Here is a 24,985-nt window from a genome sequence, read left to right on the forward strand (position 1 = left end):
CTCTTCTCATAGAAAATGTCTGTTGGCTCAATCTTTTTTTTTACAAGACGCATGGGCATAAGATCAAAGTGTGTTTTCATTGACAGGAGGTGGAAGTCATCCACTGTTAGTACCGTATGATACTCTGACTGCTAAGGAGAAGTTCAGAGATAGAGAGAAAGCCCAGGAACTCTTCAGGTTCCTTCAGACCAATGGATATGCCATCAGCAGGTCGATGCGCTCTCCAACTCATTTCATACTGCAGCTCACTCCCTCAAAATGATTACCTATGACTCATATAGACAGTATTTATGATGTTTTCTGTCTTGCAGAGGTCTGAAGGACATGGAGCAAGATTCATCGTCTATGGAGAAGAGGATTGCCTACAAGTTCCTTAAGAGGCTCCTGAGCTATGTTGATTCTGCACAGGAGTTCATTGCTCATCTTGGTGGGTGGAATTATTTTATGTAAACAATTACATATTGAGATGTTCATTAAAACGTCATGAATTGCATTTGTTTTAAATTTGTGTATTAATGTTCACTGATGTCCAAATCGGTGTGCGGAGCTACAGAGACGTACTGTAGAAGTACTAGGCAATGATCTTCTGTAGTTTTTGTTGCACTATGACATCATACTGAGACAAAATCTTACATGCGTTCTGGCCGCTTGGTCTTAATAAAAGCAGTTTTTGGACTAAGAAATCATGTTTTGAAACTCCACTTCAAAATATCAAGTTGACTCATTTTGTGCCATCTTTGCGTAACATTTGCAGAGGCTATGGCCAGCAGTGGAAAGACTGACAAATCTCCCCACGATCAAGAGATCAAGTTCTTTGCTAAGGTAAAATTGAGTTAAAAGCAGAGACTCATTATATTTCGTGTGATATAGTTATTAAAGGTCTGATCTCTTTCACCATAGATTCTGCTACCCCTCATAGACCAGTACTTCAAGAACCACTGCTTGTACTTCATGTCGTCCCCCAGCATCAACCTGAGCAGCAGTGGTTATGCCTCCAACAAAGAGAAGGAGATGATCACTAGGTGCTGCCCTTATTGAAATCCTCACGCTGTCACTCTAAATGTGATGTTTTAGCTTGTGCTATGCTTATTTTTTATTTGTACATGTCATACTAACTTGACCAATCTATTCTTAGTCTATTCTGTAAACTGGCAGCCCTTGTCAGACACAGGATTTCACTTTTTGGTGAGAATTTCTTTGAGGATTTAGATTCATTTTGCCTGCGGGGCATCTCGGCTCATTGACATCATAATCTCTGCTTTCACAGGAAGTGACTCTTCCACCATGGTGAGCTGCTTACACATCCTGTCCCGCTCATTGGACTTCAGGTAACTGTGGGAAATCTCAGCCAGAGTCATTCGGTTTTTTAAAGAACAGTTCAGCAAAAAAATGTGTTGTTGTAACGGTAGGACTGTGATGAAATCTGGCTCCGAGCTGGTGAAGGCTGGTGTCAGGACATTCTTTGAGAACGCAGCAGAGGACCTGGAGAAGACTCTGGAGAACCTGAAGCTGGGGAAGATGGGCCAGTCCCGCACTCAGATGAAGGGCGTCAGTCAGATCATCAGCTACACGTCAGTGGCTCTGCTGCCCATCCTGACGGTTCTCTTCCAGCATATCACCCAGCATCAGTTTGGAGCCGAACTGCTGTGTGAGTGAGCTGCTCGCTCTGGTTCAGCTGAAGTCAACATGACTTAAAAATCGTATCATTTCTATCAAAAGTGTTGTTTAGACTATACCTGGGTGATAGAGTTCAATATTTTTCTGCATTTTTGTGATTGCATATACAGTATATCTGAGGTCATTTAAAGGCACAGTTCACCCAACAAAAGAAAATCTGTCATCATTTATACACCCTCAACCTGTATCATTCTTTTTTCGTGTGGAACTCAATAAATATATAATTCCATATATTGGAATGACATGCGGCTAAGTAAACGATCAACATTTTTATTTTTTGGTGAAATATATACAGTATATATTATAATTGAAAAAAAATCCTAACAAAAATAATCATGGCATTTTTTTCATACCGCTTTTCACCAAATAAACACTTTAATATTTACTCAATTTGATATACCTGTATATTAGATAAAATTACAATAAGCAAGTTTTAATAAGTTTTTTTACTAAGACAGTAATGTCAATTAAGCACATTGTAACATTACAAAATTCACAATTTTGCTTAGTTTAAATGGGCAGGAAACTTGCTGTGAATATATTCTGAATATTCACTATACACTATCACCAATAGTGTGATAGTGTATAGTGAATTATAATCTTAAATGTTAGATGTATGGATGCGTTGATGTTTTATTTGTGACTTTCTTTTCAAGTATGCAGAATATTTGCTCTGAATGATTGAATTATATGCAATTGTATGTATTTTTCAGTGGATGACATTCAGCTATCCTGTTATCGGATCCTGACCAGCCTCTACTCTCTGGGCACTGGCAAAAACATTTATGTGGAGAAGTAAAGCACTTTATTACTAGGAAAACTTTTTTTTTGTCTGACATTGTGGCTGTTCATTTTGAACTAAGATTGCTATTCTGCCTTTTCACAGACAGCTTCCAGTACTAGGTGAATGTTTGTCTACTTTAGTTGGAGCCATGCCTGTGGCCTTCCTGGAACCTCAATTGAATATGCACAACCCCCAATCTGTTTTCAACTCCAAAACACCAAGAGAAAGAGCAAGTGAGTGTATTTTCCAGAATATGAGACATTAAAAAATCTTCAGAAATGAAAGGTCCAGTGTATGTAATTTAGCGGCATCTAGCGGTGAGGTTGCCAATTGCAACCAATGTTTTACTCCACCTCTCCCTTTCGAAGCACTACGGTGTCTGACACAAAACTAATATGTCGTCACATTTTCGCTTCTTTGCCGAAGGCGATGTATTTGCGAAACACATTCTGTATAGCATTTTTTCATTAAGGGCTACTGTAGAAATGACATGCCGAATTCCATGCAAAGGGACCCACGGTGTATGTAGATAGAAATAGCTCATTCTAAGGTAATAAAAACGTAACGCTTCATTATGTAAGGTCACACCTCTGAAGACATAGTTATGTACACTGCCCGTCCAAAATAAAGTCACACACTCTAATAATTCTTTGGACCACTTTTAGCTTTGATTACGGCACGCATTCGCTGCGGCATCGTTTCGATAAGCTTCTGCAATGTCCAGAATGTCCATTTTTTTCCCGTCCACAGTTGCATTAATTTTTCGCCAAGATTGATATTGATGATGGGAAAGACCAACCGGTGCGCAAAGTCTTCTCCAACACATCCCAAAGATTCTCAATGGGGTTAAGGTCTGGACTCTGTGGTGGCCAATCCATGTGTGAAAATGATGTCTCATCAGAATCAGAATCAGAAAGAGCTTTATTGCCAAGTGTGCTTAGACACACAAGGAATTTGTCTTAGTGACAGAAGCTTCCAGTGCACATACAGGTTAAAAGGCAGAGGTAACAAAACGTAAAAAATAAATATGTGAGAGACAATACACATTTGACAAAAGGACAATATTAGACAAAAGGACAATAGACAGAAATATTGTATGTACAGATGTGCTATATACAAATTATACTGTGTTATATACAAGTTATGCAGGGAATGTGGATAGCTGAATATTATATCAACAACATATGTAAAATAAATATGAGTATATATAGTTGTGTATTGCACGTGTTTTTATTGCACAGTAGAACATTTAACTGTTCACGAGGTAGATGGCCTGAGGGAAGAAACTTTTCCTATGTCTGGCTGTTTTGGTGCTCAGTGCTCTGTAGCGCCGACCAGACGGCAGCAGTTCAAAGAGAAAGTGTGCGGGGTGTGAGGGGTCCAGAGTGATTTTGCGAGTTCTTTTGCTCACTCTGGATGAGTACAGTTCTTGTTGATTGGGGAGGGTTGTGCCAGTGATTCGCTCAACAGTCCGGACTTTCCGTTGTAGTCTTTGGAGGTCAGTTTTTGCAGCTGAGCCGAACCAGACCATTATGGAAGTGCAGAGGACGGATTCAATGACAGCTGAGTAGAACTGTAAGAGCAGCTCCTGTGGCAGGTTGAACTTCCTCAGCTGGCGAAGGAAGTACAACCTCTGCTGGGCCTTTTTGACAATAGAGTCAATGTGAATGTGCCACTTTAGGTCTTGTGAGATGGTGGTGCCCAGGAACCTGAATGACTCTACTGCGGCCACAGTGCTGTTCATGATGGTGAGTGGAGGGAGTGCTGGGGTGTTTCTCCTAAAGTCCACTATCATCTCCACTGTTTTTAAGGTGTTTAGCTTTAGGTTGTTATGACTGCACCAGACAGCCAGCTGCTCAACCTCTCTTCTGTAAGCAGACTCGTCACCTTCCTGGATGAGGCCAATAACTGTAGTGTCGTCTGCGAACTTCAGGAGCTTGACGAGGGGTCAGTAGAGGTGCAGTTGTTGGTGTACAGGAAGAAGAGCAGTGGGGAGAGCACACATCCCTGGGGGGCACTAGTGCTGTTGGATGTGAATTTACCAATTCTAACTAGCTGTTGCCTGTCTGTCAGAAAGCTGGTGATCCATTGACAGACAGAGCTAGGAACAGAGAGCTGGTTTAGTTTGGTCCGGAGGAGGGTTGGGACGATGTGGTTAAATGCTGAATTGAAGTCCACAAACAGGATCCTTGCATAATTCCCTGGTCTGTCCAGATGTTGTAGGGTATAATGCAGTCCCATGTTGACTGCATCATCCACAGACCTGTTTGTTAGGTAAGCAAACTGCAGGGTCCAGTAAAGGTCCTGTGATGTCTTTCAGGTTAGCCAACACCAGTCTTTCAAATGACTTCATGACCACAGATGTTAAGGCAACGGGTCTGTAATCATTAAGTCCTGTGATTTTGGATTTCTTTGGGATGGGAATAATGGTGGAGCATTTGAAGCAGGAAGGGACTTTGCACAGCTCCAGTGATCTGTTGAAGATCTGTGAAAAAATATGGGCCAGCTGGTCAGCACAGGATTTCAGACAGGCTGGAGAAACACCGTCTGGGCCTGGTGCTTTCCTTCTCTTTTGTTTCCTAAAGACCTGACGCACATTATCTTCACTGATCTGAAGTGCAGAAGGGGAGGAGAGGGGGGTAGCTGGAGATGTTGATGGCTGTGTAGAGAGGTGGTCAGTGTGGGGTGTGAGACCGGGGGTTTCAAATCTACAGTAAAACTCATTCAGGTCATCAGCAAGCGGTTGATTTGCCTCAATGCTGGGGAATTGGTGTCTTGTAGTTTGTAATGTCTTTCAGGCCTTTCCACACCGAGACAGGGTCATTTGCTGAAAACTGGTTTTCCAGCTTTTTAGTGTAGCTCTTCTTAGTCACTCTAATTTCCTTTGTCAGTGTGTTCTTGGCATGATTGTACAAGATTCTGTCCCCACTCCTGTAGGCATGCTCCCTGAACCACTCTTTCACAATTTGACCCTGATGAATCCTGGCATTGTCATCTTGGAATAAAAAGAAAGAACCCATTGATGGAATAACCTTGTCATTCAGTATATTTAGGTAGTCAGCTGACCTCATTCTTTGGGCACATAACGTTGCTGAACCTAGACCTCCAATCCAATGGGAGGCTCTTACCTGTTTTCTTAGTTAAATCCAGGTGGTGACTTTTTTGGACGGGCAGTGTACATTATATTGCATTTCTGACAAAAGATTCTCCAAAAAATGACACACTGGATCTTTAATATAATGAAATGGTTCACTTTAAGAAAACTGATTTGCTATCTTAATATTGAATGATTTGCAGTTTTAAGCATGCCAGATACTGTGGAGGAGATGTGTCCTGAGATGCCTGAGCTGGACGGCCTAATGAAGGACATTGGTGAGATATCAGAATCGGGTGCACGATACACAGAGATGCCACATGTCATCGAGGTCATCCTACCCATGCTGTGCAACTACCTGTCATACTGGTGGTCAAAGGGGGCGGATAACACCCCGGATAATATTCCATGCTGCACGACTGTCACATCTGAGCATCTCAGCCTCATCCTGGGCAACATCCTCAAGATACTAAACAACAATCTAGGAATTGATAACGCTCCCTGGATGAAAAGACTTGCAGGTGAGGCTGTTTTCTGGTAATGATTCTTGAACACAGAGTGAATGAAATGATCCTCAAATCTCTTTACATTCTGCCTGCATGTAGTTTACACCCAGCCTATCATTAGCAAGGCTGGTGCCGATCTCTTGAGGGCACACTTCCTGCCTACGCTTGAGAAGCTGAAGAAAAAGACTGTGAAAGTGGTGGCTGAAGAAGAGTTGCTTCGGGCTGAAAGCAGAGCAGAGACACAGGAAGCTGAACTACAGATTCTGGATGAGTTTGCTGTTCTCTGCAGGGATCTGTATGCTTTCTATCCTATGCTCATTCGATATGTGGACAACAACAGGTATTGCTGTAAACAATTTCAGAGACTTTTTTAAAGTAACATCTAAGTGGTTACAAGGTTAAAGTCATTTCTTTTTTAGCACAGAAACAGTTAGAAATGCTTATTAGAAATTTTCTGGAATACACATATAAACATCAGAACAGAAGAGCTTTCCACCACAGCTGTCTTGCTCATCAGATCTTTCTTTTCGTGATCTAGATCCAAATGGCTGAAGAAACCGGATTCCGATTCAACAGAACTTTTCAAAATGGTGTCCGAGATTTTCATCCTTTGGTGTAAATCTCATGTACGTTTTTAGCATTTTAAAAATCATCTCAAGGCATGTTCCAACATTCTTCAAGATTTCCTAAAGTTCTCTATGTGTTTGTTCACAGAACTTTAAAAGGGAAGAGCAAAATTTTGTAGTGCAAAATGAAATCAACAACCTGGCGTTTCTCACTTCGGACAGCAAAACTAAGTTGTCAAAGGTAATGGCACCATTAAAAAATCCCCAGCCGTTCTAAATTATACTCAGACACACTTGATGACCCAATGATGCCAGACAATAAATTAATCTCCTGGGGTTGGAACCACCTGTCATGACCCATTTTTCCTTTTTATTGTACATTCATGTTTTGGCTGGATTATTTCTTCTCTTATTCATAAATAGAGAATCAGTGTAACACAATGTTGTTATGGCCCAGTTTCACAGACAGGATTTATCTTAAACCAGGACTAGGCCTTAGTTAAATTAGGATATTTAAGTATAAAAATGCATTAATTAAAACTATGCTACTGTGAATCTTGAGACAAAACAATAGCACTGACATGTTTTGGATCTGTCATTACAACCTATTTTCAGTTAAAACAGCCCAAATTTCCATTTTAGTCTGGGACTAGGCTTAAGCCTTGTTTGTGAAACCGGGCATATATGTTTTAAATATGTATTTCTGTATTAAACCAGTCTGGAGGTCAGGACCAAGAAAGAAGAGGAAAAAGGAGAAAAGGAGAGTTATACTCCATCCAGACTTCCCTCATTGTAGCGGCTCACAAGAAGATGCTGCCCATTGGCCTGAACATGTGCACTCCAGGAGACCAGGAGCTCATTTCCCTCGCCAAGATCCGTTACAGTCTGGTGAGTACCTTTCTTGTTCTTTTAAAAGGATAGTTCACCCAAAAATGAAAAATCATGCTTCTCTCTTCAACAGAAAGACACAGATGAGGAGGTCAAAGAGCACCTGACAAAGCACCTCCATCTTCTGGAGAAGGTCTGAACCAACCATAATCTAACAAACATGCTGAGATATTAACATTGACTCAATGGTGTTTCTCATGGCATCACAGTCGGAAGATCCAGCGGTGCAGTGGCAGTTAAACCTTTACAAAGATATTGTGGTGAAGAATGAGGGACCTCCAGAAGTACAGCAACCTGTGGATAGAATTCAAGCCATCTCTGCTGCTGTCTACCACCTCGATCAGGTCAAATAAGGCACTTTTATAATATTACTCATCTGTGTACACTTGTCCAGGATGCTGTTTGGAACATCATGTTTAAAACTAGCATTTAAACTGCTCAGTCACCCACACTTAGCACATTTATTTCACTGGCAGGTGGAGCTGCCTCTAAGGAACAAGAAAATGGTGTTTCAAAAGCTGCTGTCAAAGCAACGCAAGCGTGCCGTCGTGGCTTGTTTCCGCATGGCACCACTTTACAATTTACCAAGGTACGTCCTTAGAAGCCGTTGTATTGTGTTTCTTTTGCAATACTTAGCTTTAACATTTACTTTCTTTAAGGACATTTGGTTGGCTTACCAACACCTTCACACACTTCCTGTACTTACCCACATATACTTGAAATTCTCTTATCTAGTCTTTCTTCTTCCAAATGCAGCTCAGTGCATTCTTTACTCTGTTCCCTGTAGTGTCAATATGTTTATACGTAACTCAAAGTGTGCTTATTCATTTTTTTTGGGAATTTCAACCTCGTTTTTCCTTGCTCCTTTCTTCTTCCTCCTAAACCTTTCCCTTTTTGTTGTCTCCATAACACACTTCAGATACAAAAATAATAATTACTTCCTGAATGGCTATCGGTACGTTTGGCTTGAAAAGGTGTACCATACCTCCAGCTTTGATCGACTGTTCTCCATGCTAACGGTAATGTGAGACTAAGAGAAGTCATGTTCCAAACCTCCTCCTTCATTCTCCAAGCTATAGGCTGAGCACAAGCATACCGAGTGCCGCCATTCTGAATGGTCACCTTCCGTTATCACTGGGTCTCTTCACTTTAAGGAGTTTCAGGGTGAGCGGAAAGTTTGTCACCACTACAGTGCCCTCAAAAAGTATTTGGAACCTTAAGCCACACTTTAAGGTGTATGGATATCTTTACATTATATAACAAAATATACAACCTTGTGTCATTAGATATTATGGACTATAGCATAGTTATTGTTTTGGTTTTAGTTTTATTGTACTTTTATAAATATTTTGAATTAGCTTTTTAGTTTTTGTGTTAATTTTCTTGTAATTTTGTTATGTGCTTTTGTCGTTTAATATTTCTTTGTATATTTTTGCTAAGTTTTATTATTTTAAGTTTAATTTATTTTTGTTTAAAAAATGTATTTATTTTCAGTTAATAATTTTATTAGTTTTTTCAGTTTATTGCTAAGGAAACATTTCTAATTTTCGCTTTGTTCAAGTTTTTCAAATAACATTTACACTGATGTTTACACTGAAGAACAACTCGAGTGTCCAAAATACTTTTTGTGACCGCTGTATTGTACATTGAGCACATTGTAAGGTAAGATGACTATAGGGTGTTGAGAATATGGTCATCAAAACATCCTCTTCTAGATTGTACCTCATTAAGGTGACCAGTCAGATAAGGGCCTGGACTGTACATCTTCCTGTCACTCCACAGAATGCACCTCCTTCCCTCATCTACCTCCTCTCCCTCCTCTCCTCTTAACCTCCCTCTCCCCCCCACTCCTCAGGCATCGCTCAATTAATCTCTTCCTCAATGGCTATCAGAGACTTTGGATAGAGACAGAAGAGTACTCTTTTGAGGAGAAGCTAGTGCAGGACCTGGCAGTAAGTACCGGGCTGGCATCAGCATGGCCCCGTGTGCTGTGTGTGCCCGCTGGTGCCCTCTCGGCAGCTGAATGCTCTGTGACCAGCACCGTGCCCGCTCAAGTGCGGGAGCACGTCTCTGCCCGTCTCATGTACTCATCGTGGCCTGTGTTCAGCTCCGCCGGTTGCGTGGCACGCTGCAGACCGACGCGCCGCAGCCAAGGCATGCATGAGTTTCGGCTGAGCCTCAGTCCTCGTCGTCACGCTAGAAAAGCGGTCCGTTTCAGCGTGGTAAGAGGGGCGGACGTTCCCTGTGACGCTCCGCTTTTTTCTTTGGGTGTCGTCTCTTTTCGTAAGTCTCGTATATTGTGAAAGTCGGTGGCATGTTCACCTCATCTAAAGATCATGTCTCGGTGTAGCTTCATGTCGAGCGGCTAGTATGTGAACTAAGAGAGACTTATTTTTAATTAATCCATATGAGCCGGAAATATTTTTAGCACCAGCCAGATATCTTAGCAGACACTAATTTTGAAATTAAAATGTAGAGTAACTGATAATTATTGGTTAATAATTGGGCTCTCATCGTAAAAACCACGTGAAGACACCCTTCGACTGACATTTATATAATTTAAATATGGGGTAACATGCTATTTCATGCATTCTGACTTTCACGTTAAACGCTAACTGTTAAACGTGCTGGCTTCTCATGCTTAACATGGTCAACTTGTTAAAAACCCAGCTGGACGTATGACGTAGTATGTCTGTGCTCCAACTTGTTTCGGAAAGTTTTTTTATAAGTCTAGATCCCTGTTTCGTAACAGAGATCCTATTCCTTTTATTGGGCAATTCTCCCGGAAAAGCACGCCCACGGCAAGGCGAAAGAAATAGCCCCCCATGCGCCAACCATCGAACGATAGGCTGCGCTGTGGGCCTGCAGCTCGTTATTCTTGCGATAGTGAGAGAAGTTGTGTGTTTGTTTGTTCACGGCATTTCAGTGATGGATGTTATATAAACGGTTGATATAACGCTGGATTTGAAGATTGTTTGAAACTGATAGATGGCACGGTCCCAGCCCTAAAAGATTACTGCATGCGGTAATTGAAACTAAGTCATATGTCTGTGTTTTGTTGACAATCGGCATGTACGTGCATAATGTAAAAAACATGAAGGGATTAATGCGATGATGTGTTGTGTGCTCGTGCTGTAGTTCCTCCCCCTGCCTGCCTCCAGCAGCTCGTCTTTTTCCGGAAATAATCGTATAGCTGTATCTCTCTTTATAAATTTGATCAAACTAAATACTCTTCGAAGATACGACTTATGCAGTATAGATACTCAAGATTAATATGAGATTGGTGGAAACTGCGCCCGTTACCCCATCTTTAATCATTTGCGTTACTATACAACAATCTACGCACACTGCTACAAAGCCATATACATTGCTGTTTCTCCATTTAAATTTGCATGTTGACCCTGAGCTGGTCATTGGTCCCTAAACATCTCATGTGTGTAATACATAACACCAGATCCCAGTGACCATGCTCAGAACATTCAAACAAGTGTTTCTCAGCTCAGGCTCAGTGGACATAAAGGATCCAACTTTCTCTTTCAACATTTCAATTTATGCTTTTATTCAAAGCCACTTAAAATGCAAAATCTAAATAATCAGTAAGTGATGGGATTTGAACCTATGACTCTGGCTTGAGCCAAGTCATAGTGCAATAGTTTTCTTTTGTACAAGTGAGTTTTTTAAAAGGGGTTTCACAGTACCTGAACAGAGAGACACTGACCTTGAGTACATCTTCATGTGAAAAACGTGCATGTCTGATGTAAATGTGAAGCTCCTTGTTTCAATAACAAAAAGCAGAGTATTGGAGTATAATGCTAAATGACTGGAATGATATGATTCTGCATAGCGTCATGTTAATTATATAACAGCGTGTAGAAAAGCAAGGTTATGTGATGAGTGTAATGTCTTGGTTTGTGACTCTGTAAAGGGCTGTGCACTATTCAGAATTTAGTTAAGAATGTTTTTAGTCAATTCTTGAATTTGAATTGAATTTGCAACAGGTGCTGAATTACACCGCATCCTAACCAAACGTGATGCAATGCGATTCCTGCGATAAGCAATTTCTGACGTGGTCAGACTTGACTTTGAGCATGCGAAATTCGTTCGGACAGTGGTACAAAAATGGGCGTGAGCGATTCCTCCATTTTTTACATTTCTGTAGCGAGAGGTCACGCTGTGACGTTTTGATCTTCTATTTACTCACGTGACGCGAATTCGCAGGTCAAAGTTCACCAAACTTGAACTTTGCTACGCAGCGAAATGCGAAATATCTTCGGACGGGCTTGTGTTTCCGGTCTGTCGCATGGTTATGAATGGAAGTCAATGGAGCGAAAAGTCAAGTGTGACCGCGGTTTTAGTCTGTCCATACCGAACGGGAAAAAGGAGCGGGACGCAACAATCAATTACAAAACACAGCCAATCAGAACAGTTTTTTTCTGTCCACGCACCCTCTCACGCTGCAGCTGAAGAGAGATGCGTTCTGTTCTCATGACTTCAGTGATGCCTCACCGGACACTATGCTATAATTTCAGAATCTAAACGCATGTAATCTAACGTACTGTATATAGCCTGTCCTTATTCATGTTTGGCGATTAATATTCATGAGATCGTTGTGTGGGCGGAGCTGTCAGCTAAGACGTCTCAGAAATAGAAACCATTTCTAAAATTGCTCGTCGTGCTGGACCCAGCGTGATGCGACACGACAAAAGACAATAGAGCGCTTTAGAACCCATTGTAATTAAAAATGTTGTCCTCACTGGATGCGGTCGCATCCGGTTATGGAATCTAGAATTAAAATGGATTCAAATTCAAATATATATTTTTTACATTTATGCTTCATGTTGTATTCTGAATTGTTCGTAAGCATGTTATCATATACATTTTTTAAAACATTAGATCATATTAAAGCTGCAATTCGTAAAAAAAAATATTGAGCAAATACATAAACAATCAGTGTTCAAAACCGTCTCCTTGCCTTACGTTATTCACAATTGTATAATTTTTTAGTTATTTTTTTGCCTTTGAAAGGCAATCTTTTTTATTATTTCATATTTTTTTTGGCTTAAATGCCCTAATTTATCTCAAATAATAGAACCAAAAAACACGAAAAAGGCTTACAAAATAAAAACCCTAAACAGAACTAATATGGGTAGTTGATAAATAAACCGTAAATGTGACCTTTGGTGTGGCAGCACAAATTTAGAAAAAACTAACTATGAAGATAAATCTCTCTGATACTATTTTATATTAAAAATTATAAAATAATACATTATTAACAGTTTTCTAAATGTTTTCTGTCACACCATAGGATACATGTTTGGTTTATTTGTCAACCATCCATATGTTCTTGTCCTTTTTGTCCTTTTGGCCTCACCAAATTCAATTCAAATTCCAATTCATGAAATTGTCAGTTCTTACATTCTGAATTTCGCCCTATAGAGGTAATAAGGTCTGTGAGCATGGGTTTGTCAATCAAAGTGTGTTTGTACATAAGAAAATGATCAAAGTAAATACCTTTTGGTTATGGCAAAAACAGACCGTTTGAGAGTAAACTGGGGGTCTTTTGTAACATTTGCTGTATTTATAACTTCTGTGGCTCTTCCTACAGAAAACTCCCATGATTGTGGTAGAGGAAGAGGAGGAAGAGGTCGCTGAAGTTCAGCCTGATCCTCTCCATCAGCTCATCCTTCACTTCAGTCACAATGCTCTGACTGAGAGGAGGTGAGATATATTCACACACATCTGCTGTAAAGTGCATAGAAACACATCTTTGTTCATTTTATGATAAAGACTGACTGTTTCATTACATGTGTATTGTTGTAGTTTCCTAGAAGAGGATCCTCTGTATATTGCTTATGCTGATATGATGGCAAAGGTCAGTGTGGTATTTACCAAATCTTGTATTGTAAAGGGACTCACAAATAGTCACAAATTAGCGAAATGGCAGAAAATACATGTTTGACATTATAGAGCTGTGCCGAGAATGAAGAAGAGGAAGAAGAGGGTAAAGAAAAAACGTTTGAGGTATGACTGTAGCTCTACATTTTAGTTAGTATCAGATGTGTTGAGGTTATGCATCAAATGAAAACTAAAAATATCCACTAATATCAAGATGATACTGTATATCAAAGCTGGTGTTATCTTCATTTCGCAGGAAAAGGAAATGGAGAAGCAGAAGATTCTGTACCAGCAGGCCAGACTTCACGCCCGTGGTGCTGCTGAAATGGTCCTACAGATGATCAGTGCCAGTAAATGTACATGTCAGCTCTTTTTTAAGTTTTGATTGGCTTGTTAATCAATGTGGGTGGAGCATTGCTAGATTTTTTTTGATTGAAGGTCGACTTGGTCCAATGGTGACTGGTACCCTTAAACTGGGCATTTCTATTCTGAATGGAGGCAACGTTCTTGTACAGCAGGTAAAGAACTTGACCGGAGCTCGAGACATGTCTGTTGTGTTTCATGGAACATACTGACTTACATTAATGCTTTGTGTTTCATAAGAAAATGCTGAATTATTTGAAAGAAAAGCGAGATGCTGGATTCTTTAAAAGTTTATCTGGATTGATGCAGTCTTGCAGGTGAGTGTGATCACAGTTCTGCACCAATTATCTGTATTGACCAACAATTTTTTAACATAATTGTGTCTATTTCTCTGTGTCTCTGGCAGTGTGCTGGACTTGAATGCATTTGAAAGGCAAAATAAAGCAGAGAGTCTTGGAATGGTTACTGAAGAGGGCTCAGGTAAGCAAAACGTTTATTCTGTATCTTCTGTTTGTTTTAAGGATGATCTGTAATTTTTTTATGGTTTATTCAGTGTATTTGAAAAATATATCTGCAATACATTTTCCCTGGGATTATGTTAATAAAAAAATAAAAAGCTGTCCCATGGTAACGTTTCGAGATGCATTTGATGTTACTTTATTTCACTCTGACAGTAGAAGTTACAGTATTCCCATAATGCAGAACCATCATATCATTCTGTCTGTTTTCGATGTGATGTCTGTAACATTTTGTTTTATCATCCAGTCATTAAAGAGCTTCATCTTGAAAGGTGAAATCAGGTGGCCACAGCGATGCAATGATGCTATGCCACGAAAATAATGAAACGTTTACAGTGATTTCCAACAATAAACATAGTTTTTTAATAAATATAAATGTTGAATCATTTTTATTATTAAAATTAGCATTAAAAATATATTTAACTTTATATTCATACTACACATATCCAGTGTTGGGTGCAACTGGTTACTAAGTAATTAGTTACTGTAATTTAATTACTTTTCCCTTGAAAAAGTAAAGTAAGGGATTACTCTTTTTATTTGATTTAATTACAGTTACTTCTGATGTAATTGAACTAAATACCGTGTAATATATTCATTAGTGGAAATGACATCAAAATTATAAGTCTAACTTTAAAATGTATGCTTCAATATATCCTTCTCACATTTGTATCCTTTGGTCAGTTAATAAGAATAATTTATGTAGTTATTTATTATGTATTTGAATGAACTAAATAAGCCTTTTTACGTCTATCCTTGAATCAATTCTGATCAAGGTTGATGTACTGGATTGCAGAATAGAAAGGAATTAGTAATAAGTAATTAAATACTTTTTGGAGTGAGTAATTTGTACAGTAATCAAAATACACTATTGAAAATGTAATTAGTAACTAGTAATTAATTACTTTTTGGAGAGAGTAATTTGTACAGTAATCAAAATACACTATTGAAAATGTAATTAGTAACTAGTAATTAATTACTTTTTCAGAGTAACTTACCCAACACTGCATATATCCTATTGTTGTATAATGGAGGGGGGGTGCTTAAATTTAATGAAAATATTGTCAAAAGTTGCAAAAAATATTAATATAATCTTAATGTTTCTTACTATAAAATATGTTTTTTATTTTACAAATATGATAAATGTGATACAGAACATGATTGGAAACACTGCATGAGAAATACTGACTTTATACTCACAACTACAAAAATAAAGTCCAGTCTCAATGAATAATATGCTGTATATGCTCTACACAGTATGCTTCTCAGCATCAGATATTTACATTTATACAGTAGATTGCATCTTATTATTAAACCTTATTAAAACACAATACTTACATTCCATGAAACATGTGTCTATATGTAAACACTTGTAACTGCATGTCCTCTCACTTAAAGCTGAATGACTTTTAATTCTTTCTCAAATTCAATCTCTCTCTCCATTTGCTTTTGTCTGCTCTCTTTGTTTGTCCTCCATCATTTTATACTGGATTGCAGTCAACTCGAGTGAGCGGGGTAAATACAGTTTAGCTACTCGTCGATTCGCAACGCTATCCACTGGCATGTCTCCGTTCCTGAAAGCTGCCCGTTCCCCTGCTACTATGAATAACTGTTCACTGGTGCTGGCTTGTAGAGACACAGAACTGCATGCTAAAACACAAAAGAAAGACAGAACTAAGTCAGGCTCATTCCTTTACTAAACTTAATCTGGGAAATTTGGTCTTCCATGTGAAACTGTGTTTAAATACATTAATACATGTTTAAGTGTAGGCTACTGTATGTTCAGCTAAAGATCAAAACACAGCTACAAAATAAGCTATGCTGTGGATCTGGGGCTATTTCACAAGGCTGGTTCCTTACATGACTAACTTTCACATGCGTGACGTTGTGTACAACAGATCTCGCTCACTTTTTATTACTTTTGGTATTAAATGATTAAAATGGCACTAGTATTTTCTTTTGGGATATGATACAATCGTATCTTCAGCACACAATCCTTGTGAAAGTTACTTTGCTAACCCAGCTTCATGAAATTTCTGTGGATTAATCTACAAGCTTTTCTTTTTCCAGTCAGCTCTTGGGATGCGGTTGCGAGCCTTCATTCTAAAGCTCCTCATCCTAAATCAATCAAGCTCCCAAAATACGTGCTAGTCAAACGCTTGCTTGAGACTGATGAAGATCTGTTGAAGTTCTTCAGTTTTAAAGAAAGTAACTACATTTCTCGGTCTTGTTTTAAGGTTCCAAAGTACTGCAAAACGATGAGTTTACAAAGGATCTATTCAGGTTTTTGCAACTCCTTTGCGAGGGCCACAATAATGGTGAGACTTTTAACATTGTGTTCTGTGTTTGATTGAACTAAAAAGCACAGTGTATCCACTTTTACTTGGTTTCACTTCATTTAAATGATTTCTTCTATTTTTATTTTACACATAAGTGTTACAGTATGTACTCGCTCGACTGGTAGAACATACACTTGGAAAGCCAAAGTCAAGCGTGTATAACGTGAATGCACAGTGTCTGACTAATGCATATACTGTATGTGTAATAAATGAAGAGTTTGGTTCCAAAATGAGATTTTTTCAAAAATCATGTTTTTTTATTTTGCATTCCAATTAATATCAATCAAACTGCAGTTGGGTTGTTTTAATTTAAGCCACAATAACTCTAAAAAAAAAAAAATACAGCTAACTAACACAAAAAAACGCAATAAGAACATGTTTTTTTTTTAAACAGAGTTCTCTCATTTTGGAACCAAACTCTTCAAATACATGTAATCAATCAATCATCACTTATATGCTGTAAAAAAAGTTTTAACTTCAATAACATTGGCCTTGCATGTTATTTCAACTTGTATTTTATGTTATATAATATTTCAAATGTTTACATGTTTTTACTTCAAGTCATCCAAATTTGTCAAGCAATTTCAACTTATTTTACTTGAAAAAATGACTGATTGTACTTGAAAATGTAAGGCAGCATTTTTTTCTACAGTGTTATGTACTATTTCTTTACATTTGCAATATTTACACGGAATAAAAAAGCATCCTTTTACCACCATTTTACTACTTTGCACTTGATTATCTTCTCTTATCATTTAATATTTATAATTTAAATGGCCTCAACAGATTTCCAAAACTTCCTACGGACCCAGACAGGAAATACTACTACAGTCAACATCATCATTAGCACTGTGGACTACCTCTTACGTCTACAAGTAACACATGCGCTAAACATATATGTGGATGTATTTATGTGGAATAAACTGAAATACTGAATTATGAGCTTACTACAGTCTGAGGTAAATATAATTTGTTTTCATCACCAGGAATCCATAAGCGATTTCTACTGGTATTACTCTGGGAAAGATGTCATGGACGAGGCTGGACAACATAACTTCTCCAAAGCGTTGGCAGTTGCCAAACAGATCTTTAACTCACTCACCGAGTACATCCAGGTACAGTCATACATGTGCTCTACACTCCTGCTGTACTGTGCATTAGACTTTTATAATACTTGGTTTATTTTCAGGGCCCATGTATTGGGAATCAGCAGAGTTTGGCACACAGCAGGTTGTGGGATGCAGTGGTGGGATTCCTGCATGTTTTTGCCAACATGCAAATGAAACTATCACAGGTAACAACGTAATGACTCTTTGAGACATTAAAGGCTATAAAATGCATTATGTGCCCATAGTCCGTTCACTTTTCTTCACACAGGATTCTAGTCAAATCGAGCTACTAAAGGAACTGATGGATTTGCAGAAGGATATGGTGGTCATGTTGTTATCTCTTCTTGAAGGTAAGTGTTTTTGATCTTCTCCACTTCTCAGCAGAAGAATAGTAGATTCATGAGTGTTTCATTACACAGGTAATGTGGTCAACGGAACAATCGGCAAGCAGATGGTCGACACTTTAGTGGAGTCCTCCAGCAACGTGGAAATGATCCTCAAATTCTTCGACATGTTCCTCAAACTGAAGGACCTAACCACATCAGATAACTTCAAGGAGTACGACCCAGACTGCAAAGGCGTCATATCCAAAAGGGAGTTCCATAAATCGATGGAGAGCCAAAAGCAATACACGCAGTCGGAGATCGAGTTCCTTCTGTCCTGCGTGGAGGCGGATGAGAATGACATGTTCCACTACGAAGAGTTTGTGGAACGTTTCCATGAACCAGCCAAGGACATCGGCTTTAACGTCGCCGTGCTACTCACGAATCTTTCCGAGCACATGCCTCACGACTCACGCCTGTCCACCTTCTTAGACCTGGCTGAAAGTGTGCTCAGCTACTTTGAGCCCTACCTTGGCCGTATCGAGATCATGGGTGGCGCCAAGAGGATCGAAAGGGTTTACTTTGAGATCAGTGAGTCCAGCAGAACCCAGTGGGAGAAGCCTCAGGTCAAAGAGTCTAAACGACAGTTCATCTTCGACGTGGTGAATGAAGGCGGTGAGAGCGAGAAGATGGAGCTCTTCGTAAACTTCTGCGAGGACACCATCTTTGAGATGCAGTTGGCGTCTCAGATTTCCGAGCCGGATGCCGCCGAGCGTCCTGAGGATGATGAAGAAGAGGAGTTGCACAGTCTTCTCGAAGGGTTGTCTGAGGAGGAAGACGTCTCGCTTGAGTCTGCCTCCGCCTTCACCGCGGCATGTGCGTCTGTGAAGAAGAGCGTGTCTAATTTCCGTCAAATGCTGACTTTGAAGACTATGCGCAAACAGTTCAAGAAATTCAGGAAGCTGACCATCCGAGAGATGATTACAGGCTTCTTCTCTTTCTTCTGGATGCTCTTCACTGGGTTCTTCAAAGGCATTTTTGGCATTGTCTTCGGGTTCTTCCATATTATTTGGTCGTCCATGTTTGGAGGGGGGCTTGTAGAGGGGGCTAAAAACATGAAAGTGACTGATATCTTGGGTAACATGCCTGATCCTACACAGTTTGGAATCCATGGTGATGTTTTGGAAGCGGAGAAGATCGAAAGCAATGAGCTGGTGGTGTCGGCAGATATGGTACAGATGACAGGCGCTGGTGGGGAGAAGCTGGAGACCGATGTGATCATGGATCTTCTCAATCCGGCAGGAAAGAAAGAGGGGAAACATGGAGCAGAACCTGGTCTGGGTGATGTCTGTGAGATACTTACTGAGGCTAGCGCTCCTGTCCTGAAAACTCAGGTTTGTATCTATTCTGATAACACTATAACTTTGGACATCTCATCCTGCAGTTTTATGTAGAGTTCTGAGGAAAAATGAAAATGATTTCATCAAGTTTGTTGTTTTTATTACACAGAAGGTAGCTGCAGACAAGCCTGAATCTGAACCGGAGAAAGCAGAGTAGGTTTCACCTTCAGTGGTTTTGAGATATTGTCTTTGATCATGTCCAGATTTTGACATTGAGATGTTTTTAGCACTGAGAACCAAGAGAAAGAGGACAAGGCTAAAGATGAAACAACAGAGGAAACAGCAGCTGCCAAACCAACTCCAAGAGCCAAACGTGGCTCAACAAAAGATGAATCTCCAGCGTTCATGGCCAGCTTCATTGCAGGGCTTGAAGTCTACAAAACCAAAATGCTGGTGCAATACTTTAACCTTTGATATTCACACTTGGTTACAGTTCGTCCTGCAGGAAAATCAAATTGATTTAAATGGTAAAAAACATTTTTTTAACCCCTAAAGTGTGTTTATTTTTCTTTGTAGAATTACCTGGCTCGTAACTTCTACAACCTACGTTTTCTGGCTCTTTTCGTGGCCTTTGCCATCAACTTCATCCTGCTCTTCTATAAGGTTTCTATATAAATATACTCATAAATATATTAATTTTAATTAACAGTGATTTCATTTAAAATGAATTATTTATTCAAAAGCATGTGTTGTTTTTTCTGTGTTCGTTTTATTGTGGTTTATTAATATTTTGTTTTAGCTTCTATTTTATTTTTCGTGTTAATTGTAGTTCATTTTTTTCAACATTCAATATTTTGTTATGTGTGTTTGTCATTTTATTATACATTTTTTATTTTGTTTTATATTGTTATGGGGCGGTTTCCCGAACAGGGATTAGCTTAAACCAGGACTAGGCCTTGGTTAAATTAGGATATTTAAATTGTTTTTAAAAACATACAAAAAACATTACTGGTGGGCATCTTGAGACAATAATGATATATTTTAAGATATGTCAGTGCAAGTTGTTTTCGATTAAGACACCTCTAACGTTTAAGTTAGTTTGGGACTAAGCCTGAGCCCTGTCTGGGAAACCGCCCCTATATGTTTAATTTTATTCTACTTTAAGTTTAGTTTTTATATTCTGTAAATAATTTTTGTGTCTCAAACTTATTTAAGTTTATTGCTAAAATTTAGTTTTTCAAATAATATTTAGGTCGATTTTTTTTAGTTCAATGAACAGAAATGTTTTAATAGCTTTAGTTTTAGCAAACTATACTGTAATAACCTCAATAATAAGTCAACACTCCTCTGACTAGTTTTTTTTTTTTTGCTTTCTAAGGTGACTGGAGACTTTGATGATGAGGAAGAGGAAGGATCCTGGGGTGCTGCAGAAGATGAAGATGATGAAGGAGTGGAATACTTCATTCTTCAGGAGAGCACTGGTTATATGGCGCCCACTTTGACTTTCTTGGCTGTGTTTCACACAGTCATCTCCTTGCTTTGCGTCGTTGGTTATTATTACCTAAAGGTTTACACCCATTACACCTGTAGTTTGTATAAATATATCAAAGCTGTACAACAGTGTTGTTCATTTAACTTTCTTCTCTGCTCGCTGTAGGTTCCCTTAGTTGTTTTTAAGCGTGAGAAAGAGATCGCCAGAAAGCTGGAGTTTGATGGTTTGTATATCACCGAGCAGCCGTCTGATGATGATATCAAAGGACAGTGGGATCGTTTGGTTATTGCAACTCCGTAAGAAACCCTTCAGACATTCTTTTTCATTTCTATTGTATTCATGTAATTCTACATGACCATGAAACTGTGTTTCAGGTCATTCCCTAACAATTACTGGGACAAGTTTGTTAAGAGAAAGGTAAGTGAAGGCTCAGTAAACATGACATGTTATGAAGTGATAGTGCGTCTTTTCATTGGGCTCTTTTTAGGTTATCAATAAATATGGTGACTTGTATGGAGCCGAGCGCATAGCTGAACTTCTGGGTCTGGATAAGAGCGCACTAGACTTCGACCCCACTGAAGAGGCTGTGGTGAAGGAGGCGTCTCTACTGTCCTGGTGAGCTATTGTCACATGAAAGAGCCGGAATATATTAAAAGGGTTATAATACAAAACACTCTTTCAAGAAACTGTTCAAGTAAATGTCGCTGTTTTTTTTAACTTAAAATGTTTGTCAGCAGGGGCGAGCTTCAAATGTCAACACTGTTACCTTGGTTTAGTTTAGGAAAAAAATGGATATTTGTTGAAATATCATTAATAGAATTAAAATGTTTTTCTAATCGACACGTTAAAGTTACGTGACCTTGGGCAACTCAAGTAGGTTTCTATGTCAAAGGAAACAGTAAAATTGTCAACCCTGTTATCAACAGGTATATCACAAAATGTCATCTCATCCAATTATTTTTATACATGGATTTAATGAGCACTTACAATTAAAGGCTTAAAAGAATGTAAAATCACCTTCGAACTGTAGAACCAGATCATGTGGTCATGACTGTTTTGCTTTCAATTACAGGTTGAGCTCTATTGATACCAAGTATCACATCTGGAAGATGGGAGTAGTGCTAACTGACAATGTGAGTATTATGACAATGTGAATTTACAAAGATTGTCCTACAATGATGTAGGACAATGATGTGTTTGACGCTAACATTTTGTGCTTTTATGTCCAGTCTTTCCTCTATCTGATCTGGTACACCACCATGTCTATTCTGGGACATTATAATAACTTCTTCTTCGCCGCTCATTTGCTGGACATCGCCATGGGCTTCAAGACCTTAAGGACTATTTTGTCTTCTGTGACTCACAATGGCAAACAGGCATGTCTCATCCACCAGAGGGCAACCGTAGTTCAGTTTTACCACAAGGCATTATGGCATTTAATTTCAATGGAATACTATCTTTGAACAGTTGGTGTTGACTGTGGGGCTTCTGGCAGTCGTGGTCTATCTGTACACCGTGGTGGCCTTCAACTTCTTCCGCAAGTTCTACAACAAGAGCGAGGATGAGGACCAGCCTGACATGAAGTGTGATGATATGATGACTGTGAGTTTAGCTTCTTTTTTTCTGGGCGGGACCACGTACAGTTCATAGGGCTGACACGTTAATGTCCCTTTTTCAAAAAACATGTGTAGGCTATTCAGTATAAAACATCATAAATACAAAAAAAAACTATTCCATGTGTTTTCCAGTGTTACCTGTTCCACATGTATGTTGGTGTGAGAGCCGGTGGAGGCATCGGCGATGAAATCGTAGACCCGGCCGGTGACCCTTACGAGCTCTACCGCATTCTGTTCGACATCACTTTCTTTTTCTTCGTCATCGTCATTCTGCTGGCCATCATTCAGGGTACTGAGATTTAACATGGCCAATAAAACTCATTATATCAACAAGAGCACCCAACCAACCTCATTGCAAAAACCTTGTTCATTCAAAACACAGCGATCATAATGGTCAGATAAATTGCTTTCATCAATGTTCTCATGAATGCTTTCATTTGCAAACCAGGTTTGATCATTGACGCCTTCGGTGAGTTGAGAGACCAGCAGGAGCAGGTGAACGAAGACATGGAGGTGAGCGTGTGTAGCAACATGTTCTGCTTAATAACACGCAACTAGAAATACAACTATAAGATGTAAATTGTAGGTTGATGTCCTCCAGAAGTGTAAACACTGTCAAAACATCGCTGGTTGTTTGGGTGTCGTGACATGGAAACTGTCTCAACCAAATTTGAACGAGGGTGAAAAGTGTTTGAGAAATCTGTTTAACACTTATTACATTTGGTGATCCTAGAAAATACATAAAGTGAATTATAAGCTAGACGTAATTCATTTTTTATTTTTGTCTAGACAAAATGCTTCATCTGTGGAATCGGGAATGACTACTTCGACAGAACTCCGCATGGCTTTGAAACCCACACCTTACAAGAGCACAATCTGGCCAACTACCTGTGAGTGCACACACCACCGTACTGATATAAACATCTAATATGCTGCTTTAGGGCCTGTTTACACAAAAAAATTACAACTTTAAGATAATGATTAATATATCGGCATATGGAGAATAGTGTTGTTTATAATGTTTGTAAAATAGATTTTGTTTGGTGGTCAAAGTTTTTCATTCATCAATTTTGTTCTTCTTTATCGCTGTTGTTCTAGTGATGATGTGGTCATTCTCTTAAATTTAGAAAATATTTAGTGAAACTAAATAGTGTAAACAGGTTTTAAACGTATAAATTATGACATTCTTTGGATGTCCTAGAATGTTTCCTTTGAGAACTAAACTACAATTCTGAATGTTCCAATACTATTTAACAGATTTTTCTTGATGTATCTGATCAACAAAGATGAGACTGAACACACTGGTCAGGTAATCCACTAAACCAATTAAAAGAGGATAAAAAATAGTTTTGTGGGTGAAAATGCTTTTGAATTTTCTCATATATCCTCCTTTGTATTTTAGGAATCGTACGTTTGGAAGATGTATCAGGAAAGATGCTGGGATTTCTTCCCAGCCGGAGACTGTTTCCGGAAGCAATATGAGGACCAGCTGGGCTAGAGGACATGATGCCTTTTATGAGAGGAATTACAACCGGCACAATATCCACATCATTTTAAGATCGTGTGTTGGTTGGACACAACATCCTCAACTAGCTCTCATCAAATGCTGCTTTCACAATTTATCCTATCAATCAAAACCTCAGCTGCTTCCAACACCAGACATGACAGCAACTCATTGTGATCAAGCCAAAAAATGTGAACTGAAATTACACAAACAACTGTGTTGACACACATTGCCAAATTGGAACACATCATGTTTATCCTTAAATTGACTTTGTTGCCTCACATGCTTCACTCTCACAGATGCACAAGTTGTGAGATGAGATGTTGCCATATGTTTTTGATGAGTTGAATGAATGTCTTGCAAGCAAATATGCACAAGAATACCTTCTTAGTATTCAATGAGTGCCAAACAAGATTTATGCCTGTTTGATCTTAAGAAAAAAAGAAGACTATAATGAATGTGCAATGCCTTCACAGATGGTAATCTGACTGGTGGAATGAGAAATATTACAGATCCTCTACTAGAGCCCACTAGATGTTTCTCAAACATAAAAGTGCCTTATGACAAGAAACTATGCAAACATTTGCTCCTGCTTATGTTTTGTTATTTAGCATTTAGTTGCTCATTTTAGTTAGTTAGTACTTTTAACAAGAACATCATTGCTTTTTTAATGTTTAGTTAAAGTTAAATAACTGAACTCATGTCTGCCTGATCCTACGTGCAGCACAAGTATTAAACAAAATGGGAATCTACATAGAAAGACAAAAAATGTGTTCAATACAAGTCTGTAAACTGCTATTGTATGGCCATTTGTATGTATGTAGAAGCTTTGGTGATTTGCATTTTTTTGGCAGGGGGAAGAAAATAAAGCCAATGCAATAAATCCAAGCTGTCAACAGCTTTTAATCTGACTGCAAATAAATCAGATGATGACTGCATTTGCATATGATGGGTCCTTTATACAGTTGGTA

The 24,985-nt window shown here is 38.9% G+C and overlaps 1 protein-coding gene across 1 annotated transcript in view; it reads left to right on the forward strand.

Moving 5' to 3' along the window:
* ryr3 (ryanodine receptor 3) overlaps positions 1 to 24,903 on the forward strand; it is an 88,619-nt gene extending 63,716 nt beyond the window's left edge. Inside the window, 47 exon segments of the mRNA XM_057353495.1 lie at positions 87 to 210; positions 312 to 427; positions 755 to 822; positions 901 to 1,022; positions 1,136 to 1,185; positions 1,268 to 1,328; positions 1,410 to 1,648; positions 2,391 to 2,472; positions 2,564 to 2,694; positions 5,759 to 6,076; positions 6,161 to 6,401; positions 6,600 to 6,687; positions 6,776 to 6,868; positions 7,345 to 7,515; positions 7,589 to 7,648; positions 7,725 to 7,859; positions 7,992 to 8,104; positions 9,371 to 9,737; positions 13,121 to 13,233; positions 13,336 to 13,387; positions 13,483 to 13,536; positions 13,667 to 13,766; positions 13,849 to 13,928; positions 14,014 to 14,090; positions 14,180 to 14,253; positions 15,789 to 15,806; positions 16,529 to 16,609; positions 17,417 to 17,505; positions 17,617 to 17,745; positions 17,820 to 17,924; positions 18,008 to 18,089; positions 18,159 to 19,456; positions 19,572 to 19,615; positions 19,690 to 19,855; positions 19,979 to 20,065; positions 20,781 to 20,969; positions 21,060 to 21,190; positions 21,269 to 21,311; positions 21,382 to 21,509; positions 21,967 to 22,027; positions 22,124 to 22,270; positions 22,362 to 22,496; positions 22,643 to 22,799; positions 22,959 to 23,023; positions 23,300 to 23,400; positions 23,768 to 23,819; positions 23,913 to 24,903. Of these exon segments, the coding sequence (XP_057209478.1) occupies positions 87 to 210; positions 312 to 427; positions 755 to 822; positions 901 to 1,022; positions 1,136 to 1,185; positions 1,268 to 1,328; positions 1,410 to 1,648; positions 2,391 to 2,472; positions 2,564 to 2,694; positions 5,759 to 6,076; positions 6,161 to 6,401; positions 6,600 to 6,687; positions 6,776 to 6,868; positions 7,345 to 7,515; positions 7,589 to 7,648; positions 7,725 to 7,859; positions 7,992 to 8,104; positions 9,371 to 9,737; positions 13,121 to 13,233; positions 13,336 to 13,387; positions 13,483 to 13,536; positions 13,667 to 13,766; positions 13,849 to 13,928; positions 14,014 to 14,090; positions 14,180 to 14,253; positions 15,789 to 15,806; positions 16,529 to 16,609; positions 17,417 to 17,505; positions 17,617 to 17,745; positions 17,820 to 17,924; positions 18,008 to 18,089; positions 18,159 to 19,456; positions 19,572 to 19,615; positions 19,690 to 19,855; positions 19,979 to 20,065; positions 20,781 to 20,969; positions 21,060 to 21,190; positions 21,269 to 21,311; positions 21,382 to 21,509; positions 21,967 to 22,027; positions 22,124 to 22,270; positions 22,362 to 22,496; positions 22,643 to 22,799; positions 22,959 to 23,023; positions 23,300 to 23,400; positions 23,768 to 23,819; positions 23,913 to 24,008 (6,533 nt within the window). The 3' untranslated portion in view covers positions 24,009 to 24,903.
* The last annotated feature ends 82 nt before the right edge of the window (positions 24,904 to 24,985 follow it).

This window comes from Triplophysa rosa, linkage group LG15, assembly GCF_024868665.1.
Source record: "Triplophysa rosa linkage group LG15, Trosa_1v2, whole genome shotgun sequence".
NCBI classification, from domain to species: Eukaryota; Metazoa; Chordata; class Actinopteri; order Cypriniformes; family Nemacheilidae; genus Triplophysa; species Triplophysa rosa.